This window comes from Monoraphidium neglectum (assembly GCF_000611645.1).
Source record: "Monoraphidium neglectum strain SAG 48.87 unplaced genomic scaffold scaffold02353, whole genome shotgun sequence".
NCBI lineage: Eukaryota > Viridiplantae > Chlorophyta > Chlorophyceae > Sphaeropleales > Selenastraceae > Monoraphidium > Monoraphidium neglectum.
Genome location: NW_014011275.1, coordinates 1 through 8,362, shown reverse-complemented (window position 1 = coordinate 8,362; position 8,362 = coordinate 1). Strand labels below are relative to the sequence as shown.

General features: G+C 66.2%; 2 protein-coding genes across 2 annotated transcripts; both read left to right on the top strand.

Moving 5' to 3' along the window:
* Positions 1-2,246: 2,246 nt before the first annotated feature.
* MNEG_10526 (hypothetical protein) lies at positions 2,247-5,950 on the top strand (the record flags this gene model as incomplete). The annotated part of the gene is made up of 8 exons (XM_014041003.1): positions 2,247-2,295; positions 2,535-2,765; positions 3,006-3,113; positions 3,416-3,609; positions 3,827-3,953; positions 4,383-4,569; positions 4,871-5,031; positions 5,529-5,950. The coding sequence occupies 8 exons, from the start codon at positions 2,247-2,249 to the stop codon at positions 5,948-5,950; spliced, it is 1,479 nt and encodes a 492-aa protein (XP_013896457.1).
* A 679-nt stretch (positions 5,951-6,629) lies between these two features.
* MNEG_10525 (hypothetical protein) lies at positions 6,630-6,831 on the top strand (the record flags this gene model as incomplete). The annotated part of the gene is made up of 1 exon (XM_014041002.1): positions 6,630-6,831. A coding segment is annotated over one exon (202 nt), but the record flags the coding sequence as incomplete, so codon positions are not given.
* Positions 6,832-8,362: the final 1,531 nt, after the last annotated feature.

The following is an 8,362-nucleotide window of genomic DNA, read 5'->3' as shown; positions in this document are numbered from 1 at the left end:
GGGCCAGCAGCGGCGCCCGCCCGAGCTGCCGCAGCCGCTGCCGCACGGCGGCCGCAGCCGCAGTCCGTCCGCCTCCCCGCCTCGCGCCAGCTTGGCGGGAGGGGCAGGAGGGGAGGAGCGCGGGGCCCGGCTGCGGCGCGAGGAGGCGCCCAGCCTGCAGCCGCAGCGGCAGCGCACCACCATGGCACCCGCCCAGAGTGCAGAGCTGACGTGGGCGGAGTGGCTGCGCCCCGCGGCCAGCGAGTTGGCAGACGAGGATGCACCGCCGCTGGTTTGGCCGCCGCGCGGAGGGGCCGGGCCGCCGCAGCCAGTCCCGCGTGGCTATCCCGGCGTGCAGGTGTCGCAGCGCGGTGCAGGGGAGCGCCGGGCGGCGGCTCGCAGGACCGCCAGTATCAGCGGCAGCGAGGGCGGCGGCGGCGGCGGCGGCGGGCCGGGATCGTTGACGGAGGGGCCCATGGTGGCGGGTGCTGCGGCAGCTGCCTTGATGCGGTCTGGTGAAGCCGCAGCGAGGACGCGTTCGCCGCCGCGGCCATCAAGCGCGGGCCGAGGGGGCATGCTGCAGCAGCAGCAGCAGCAGCAGCAGCAGCAGCAGCTGCTGACGCCGAGACGGTCTGTCTCGCCGCACCGGGGCGCGTTCGCGTCACCGCCCCGCCACACCGTCATCGAGCCAGCATTAGTGCCTGTGCGCGCTCACCCGCATTTTGCAAGGCGCGACCTGGTGATGTCGTCGCCGGATGGCCTTGGCGCGCCGCCTCCATCGCTCCTGCTTAATGCCGGCGTGCAGCCATCCGTGCCATCACGTGCGCCCCCGTCCCCCGGCCGCCCGCCAAGCCGCCAGGCCGGCTGGGGGCCGTCGCTGCCGCAGCCGCGGGCCGCGTCGGAGCCGGGGGGCCTGCTGCAGGTGCCGGCGGGGCCGCGCCAGCGGTCTCCGTCCAGGGGGCCGTCCAGGAGCCCGTCGCCGTCATCGCCCGGGGCTTCCAGGAGAGATTACTATTGATCACTGACTGATACCGCAGGCCCATCGCTTGTTGGCTTGAATGTCTGGCGTCCATTGATGATGATTAAGCCAGGCTGTGGCCTGATCATTGCGCGAAGGCTCCTGTTGGCTTGCATTCACAACTGTGAACGAGGCCAACCAGACTAGTGGCCGAGCAGCACGCACCTGGAGCGTAAGCCCCCGTCGCCAGCAACCGCTGCCAGTGCGGACGCCGCCCACCTCGACCGCTTTGGTGGGGTGATGTGATGATAGGATGTCATCCTTCAAGCCGCTGTTTGCGTGTGCCCTGTTGGCACCAGTTTTTGTGGGTTATGCCTGCGCAATTTATGTTTGTGAACGCCTTCACACTGTTTTGCGGAAACGTCCAATTCATGCAGCTCATGAAACTGCTGCGCCTGCTTTATCAATCAGGCGTGTCAGCCGTGGTCATGTGGGCGGCTGAAGTAATCGGCGATCGTCGGGTACTGTTGATTACCTATGGGACAGGGTGGTCAACCGTAGGAGGCGGTACGGTCACAGAAACGTGCGACCGCCAAAGCACTTGGCAAATTGACCGTCAGTCTGGACTATTCACACCTACAAAGAGTGTACAAGGCTCCTTGATCGCGACTGAAAAACATATGCCTGCGGCGCACATGCTTGCATCACACGGAAGCTGTGTGGCGACGCTCCGTTGTGCACCAGAGGCGATGCTGACGCTGCGAGCGCAGTGAGTGCAGCGGCACTTTGCGGACCGCATACGGCCTCTACGGCCTGCCCCCGTTCTCCGCTGCTCTGAAAGTTTGAATTCCATCGCCACTTGGTTTACAGAAAGGGATTGCTAGGCTTCTTGGTGGCTGAGATTTCTAGTGTCGCAACCCGAACTCACGACTTCAGGTACGATCTAGCTGTGTTCGCACGCTCGTCGACAGCTCGGGGTAGGTCGTATCGCGTGCAAGTTGAGCACGTCAGTTGTTTCCAGCATCGATTGAAGCTGCATGGGCTTGTTGTGCCGGCAGCACGCTCGGGCACCCCCCTCACTGTCCGCGACTCACCGCCCCGCCCGTTGGCGCCGCGTCCCTCTTCGGGCTGCCTGGCAGGCTCAACAGGCCCGCCAGCTGAGCAGTGAATGTCAGCACCGCATCTGTCAGCACGTCAACCAGCCGCGCGAGCGCCCGCGACCGTACGCACCCAGCCTCGGCCGGCGCCCCTGGCTGGCCGTGCGTCTCGGACCCGAGCTCGAGCGCGCAGCTTCCCCATAGCTTCCGACATGGCGCGGCCGGATTATGACGTGGCCATCATCGGCGCGGGGCCCGCAGGTTGGCGGCTGGCTGGACCCCTGAGACGCCGCGTGTGGTTGCTGCGTCCGGGGCGGCGCCTGGCCGTCAGCAACGTGACGCCTGGCCCGGACTCCCTGGCGTTCCCTGAGGGGGGGACACAGGCGAAAGCAGCGATGACAAAAGCCCCCAAACCCGTTTCCTGCGCAAGCATCCACGCCGCGGCCCCCCTTACGCGCCCCCATCCCCCCCCCACACGCGCCCCCACCCACACCCCGCAGGCCTGTCCGTTGCCCACGCGCTGTCCTCCGCCTCCGGCGGCGCCTGCCGCGTCGCCGTCTTCGAGCGCGTGCCCCGCTTCACGCCGCGCGGCGCGGGTTTCACGCTGCTCGCGAATGGCCTGGAGGCTCTGCGGGGTATATGCCCCCAGGTGTACAAGCGCGTCACTGCGGAGGGCCACCGCGTGCTGCGCGGCCGCATGTGCAAGATCGACGGCACCGTGCTGTCTGAGAGTGAGCGGTCCCGGGCGGCCGGGGGGCAGGCGGGGCGGGGCGGCGGATGCCCTGGCACTGCTTGCAGCCGCAACAGTGGCATGGAAGGCGGGATGATTATGATCCGACAAAGGCAAGGAGAGGACGGGAGCGGCCGGCGGGCAGTTGGGGTTCCGGGAGACCACCGACCCACTGTCACGCCGTCGCTCCCGCCGCCGCGACCCCTCGCCCTCGCCCTCTCCTCCCCCTTCCCCCCGAAAGTGAACGAGGACAGCCACCCCTCGCGCGAGATGGAGCGCGAATGGGGCCACCCCTGGGTGTCGTGGGCGTGGTCTGACCTGCAGCAGCTGCTCGCGGACGAGCTGCCAGGTGGGTAGCTTCCCGTGCACCCAATGTCTGGGCGCTGCGAGCGCCGGCAGCCTGGCATGTAGTGTTTTCTCGTGTTGCAGCTGCAACGGTCGCGCCCATGTGCGTATGCAAGCGCGTGTTTGCCGCGCGAGGACGGCGACCCAACTGCTTGCTGCAGCATGGGAGTACGTGTGGTCGTTGAAACAAAGGGGGGCGGGATGTGGGGTTCAGGATGGTTTGGAGGCTGAACAGCAGGGGCACTGCCAAAGCAAACACAGCAACCCCGGCCTCCTCCCCACCGTACGCGCCGCCTGTCGCGCCAGGCAACGTGTCGCTGCACTTGGGGGAGAAGTTAGAGGGGCTGCGGCAGGCCGGCGGCGACGACGCGCGGGAGGAACAGGGCGGCGGCAGCGGCAACGCTGGCGGCAGCGGCAGCGTTGTGGAGTTGAAGTTTCAAGGCCACGATAAACCTGTCACTGCGTCAGTGGTGGTCGGGGCCGACGGCTACTGGTCAAAGGTGCGGGCGGCTGCCTTGCAGCTTCCAGGGGACCCCGCCACGCAAAGGAGCCTCGCAGCCTGCCTGCTTTGGGAGGATACGGATCAAAACGTTGTGGGCAGCCCGTGCTGTAGATCTTATTGCATGCCTTCGTCACGCGGGCCAACTGTGGCCTTTGGAATGCCAGCTGCACACCGCATGGCGCCCTGCGGCGTCCCGCCCCCCTGCGCACCCGCAGGTGAGGCAGGCGGCGGTGGGAGACGGACCGCCGTCGGACGTGGGCACCGCGATGTGGCGGGCGCGGCTGGACCGGGAGTTTGTGGCCGGCTTCGACATCCCCCACGGCTCAACGGTGTCCTGCCTGGGTGCGTGCCGCGGGGCGGCGCCGCGTTCGGACCCTTGCCCTGACTGGGTTTTTTTGGTGGGCGGGGAGGACGGGCAGCGGCAGCTGCTCTGGCTGGGGTTGACAGAGGCTGTGTGGGGAGCGGCCGTGAGGCCCGCCACCGGACGGGTGGCTGTGCTCGGCCCTTGAGTGGCGTTTGAGAGGGAGAGAGTAGGCGGGGTGGCTGCAGCGCGCGCGGCGCTGCCTTGACCACTGCAGACCGGGACTGCAGACCGGGGCAGCTGGAGGCGGGTTTACTTGCGATCGCCCATTGCCGCCCCTGCAGCCTGGTCCCCAACCCCACATGGGAGCCCCCCGCCTGATTCCCCCATTCCCAGACCGCCTCGTGAACCCCCTATCACACATATTCGCCCCGCTCCCTCCCCCATTCGCCCCCCAATATTATGAGCAGGCGGCGGCATGGCGTTCCTGCTGTTCCCCCTCAGCAACGACCAGACGGCCTGGGTGGCGTCGACGCCCGCGCAGCGCCTGCATGAGCTGGGCGTCCAGTGGCCGCCGCAGCGCGAGCAGCGCCCGGGGCAGCAGCAGCTGATGTCTATGTTGGGGGGCGGCGGGGACGAGTTTTCGGAGCAGGCCAGGTGCGGGGCCGCCACGTGCGTGCGTTGGGATGGCGGGATGGGGTTGCGCGAGTACGGATGCGCCTGCACGCGCTGGCAGGAGTCAGCTTCTCGCGCCCGGTCGTATCAATGTGAACAGTGTTGAGAGGGGTGGGGGGCTGAGGTGTGCTGCAAATTGCGCTGAGGCGTCTGGGCGGGAGTGGGGCTGTCCTAGCAGTCCCGACTGCGCGGAACACGCAGTGTCTGCAACACGCAACTACCGTAACGCTCCACCCGCCTGCCTCCTGTTGCCTCCCCCGCTTTCCCTCCCCCTGCCCGCCAGGCGGCAGGGCGAGGCCGCCAAGACGCGCGTCCTTGCAGCGTTTGAGCCGCTGGCGGCGCCGATGCGCGAGCTGATCGCGGCGACGGACCCCTCAGTCATTGTGGAGCACGGCCTGTTCATACGGCCAGCGGAAGACATGACGGAGCAGGCGTTCGGCAAGGGTGGGTGCGATGGTGTGGCTGCGGGTGTCGTCAAGAGAGCGCGTATGTGCGCGCGCGTGTGGTTGTGTTGTGTGTAAAAGAGAGAGAGAGAGAGAGAGAGAGAGGGAGAGGGATAGTGTGTGTGTGTGTGTTTGTGCGCGGGCGCATGCGTGCGTGCGTGCGTGCGTGTGTTCATTTGTGCGTGTGTTTGTGCGAGGATGTGCGGGCGAGGATGAGGGAGGGGACACGGAGGGGGAGGCAGGAGGAGAGGGGCAAGGAAAGGGTGAGGGAGCGTGCACGAGTGCGAGCGTGCGATTTCCGTCATGCACGCGACTGGAGCCTTGATGCCCGCCGCTGTTGGGGTGGTCTGTGGAATTGAGGCAGGGGCTGCATGAGGTCTGCGCAATGGACTCACCCGGGTAGTTTTGCCGGCGGGTTCCTTGCTGACCGCTGGACTGCCACCCTCAGCCCCGGCCACCTGCGCGCCCGCCTGCCCGACCCCACCCCCCTCCGCCCAGGCCGCGTCGCCATCGTCGGGGATGCCGCTCACGCGGTCCGCCCCACGGGGCAGGGCCTCAACATGGCCTTCGAGGACGCATACCACCTGGCACGCCACCTGGCGCTGGCGTCCGCTGCCGCGCGGGCGGCGCCCGGCGGCGGCGAGCCCGGCGGCTGGCTGGCGGGCGCGGACGTGGGGGGGGCGCTCGCGGCGTGGCGCGGCGCGCGGCTGCCGCGGGTGGCTCGCATCATGGCGCACGCGCAGGCGCAGGGCGCGGCGGCGTACAAGCGGGACGCGACGCCGGTGAGCGCGCCGTTGAGGATGGGGCCGGATGAGGTGAAGGCGTGGAACCAGTTTGTCTATGGCATCAAGGTGGAACCCCTGAGCGCCCTGGCTGGGCCACCTGCTGCAGTGCAGGAGGGCGCGGCGCATCCCGCGTGAATGCGCTTCAATCCAGTGGCTTTTAAACGCTTCGTACTGTGTATCTTTGGGGTGTGGTCTAGCCTTGTTGAGGGTGCACTTTCCCGAGTTGCCGCGTGCACCTGTTTGTTTTCATTGTGTGGGTTGCAGGGGGCGCCAATAACTCACTGTTGGTCCCAGCAGTTGCCCTGACACAAGCTTCTCGGCAGGAACTGACGTTTGAGCAGTCATCGATGTATGCGTGGCTGATGTGGGTGGTTGGGTGCAACTTGGCTGGCGTGCAATGCGTGCTGGGTTCCGCTCTGCGCAGTTGCAACTTTGACGTATGAAACGCGTACTGAACCATGGAATCACAGTGTCTACACGATGGTGTAATTGCGATGTGCGACTGTGTGTGCGGCCGGCGCACTGCCTCTGCCATTTGAGCATTGAAGTGTCCACGCCGCAGCACGGCACGGCACAGCACAGCACAGCACAGCACAGCACAGCACAGCACAGCACAGCACAGCACAGCACAGCACAGCACAGCACACACGCGTCGCACAACACGCAGGCAGGGGAAGGGGCATGCTGTCAAAGCTCGGCAACCATCATGATGTGTGCTGCGCCAATGGCCACACAATACTGTCCGTTCATACGTTCATTCAGGCTTGTCAGCCACGCCAGAGAGCAGTCGCAGGCGCCTGGCGCGCCCCGCTCCATGGAGGCGACGCCCGAGGGGCTCGCCGTGGCCGCGGCGACGCGGGAGCTGCTCGGCAAGAAGCGCAAGGCAGCTCAAGATGCTCCGGAAGAGCCTCAAAGCTCCAAAAAGCTGTCACGGCCGCCCCCGACCTGCACTCACGAGGTCGCGAGGCCCGAGGGGTTCGACGACGCCACTGTAGACCTCGATGAGAAGACGCATGGTGTGTATGAGCCTTGAGTATCAGATTACAGTAGTGCGTAGAGCGATTGTCGACAGATCGCGATGCCGCAGCCTTGGAGCTCGCTGATCTGGGTGATCCCCTCGCGCAGGCACACTGGACCAGCCCGTATACAAGGGGCAAATGGCCAAGGAGTATCCCTTCACGCTCGATCCCTTCCAGCAGACTTCGATTGCCTGCTTGGTGCGGTGCCGCGTGCAGTGCTGCGATGGCGCGTTGATGCAGTGCTGCCCCAGCTGTCCCAGTGCAGCAGCGACCGCCCGCGGCCGCCCGTCGCGGCTGCAATACGTCGGAATATGCGTTGACTGTCACTTTGCAGCGGCAGGCGGGCAAGCATCTGCTAGGGATCACAAGCAGACGGCGGGCTGTGTCACCCAAACCACGCCGTGCCACCCCGACTGCTGAATCCCCTAGGAGCGGCGCGAGTCGGTGCTGGTTGCGGCCCACACCAGCGCCGGCAAGACCGTGGTGGCGGAGTACGCCATTGCCATGGCGTTCAGGGACAAGCAACGCGTCATATACACGTCACCCATCAAGGTCGGCGTAGGAATGTTGGCGTTGAATTCGGAGCGACAGTCTGCTACTTTGAGGTTGAGGGTGGGAAGGGGACAGGGCTGCTTCGTTCACATGTCCACGTACCTTGTGGATGCTGTGGGTGTGAATGAGTGATTAGGATAAGGGCAGACCGCCGGTGATCGACAAAGACGTTATCAGGACTGACGGGGGCGGACTGGGCGTCACTGCGGGGGGTGGCGCAGCACCAGCAGCGCTGCGCATCGCAGGGGGCTGCATGATGTGTATCACTGTGCCGGGGTGGATTGGGGGGTGGTGTTCTGGGGGGGGGGCAGATGATTGCACACAAGGGTGTGCGTGCGCCTCAAGTGCAAGCGTGCAGCTGCCTGGGCCTTGGCCTGTTGCCTGCTCCCCTCATCTACAGGCCTGGCTCAAGCAGGCGGGGCGCGGATGCAGCAGCACCGCTCCCTCATCCCCGGCCGCCCCTCACTCGAGCCCCCTTCCTGTCAGACCTTGTATGACTGCTTGGTCAGCAGCCCTGCTGCCCGTTCACCCGGTCTGCTCATGCCTGGGCCTGCCGTCATTAGTCTGTTTGACGCACATGCAGAAATCACACACGCGTGCGATCTCGGGGTCACGCGCATGCATGCACTTGCGCACTCACACACATACCCTCTCCCACATACAACCACACCCACATAAACATTCTCTCCTTCTCTCGCGCGCGGCAACAAGAACCTAATCACCCCACCTCCTACCCGGCCCCCTCCCCCCTCCTCATACCCTCACCCCTCCACCCAAGGCCCTGTCCAACCAGAAGTACCGCGAGCTGGCCAGCGAGTTTGGGGACGTTGGGCTGATGACGGGTGACGTCACCCTCAACCCCAACGCGGCCGTGGTGGTCATGACCACCGAGATCCTGCGCGCCATGATCTACAAGGGCAGCGAGCTGCTGCGGGAGGTGGCCTGGGTCGTGTTTGACGAGGTCCACTACATGCAG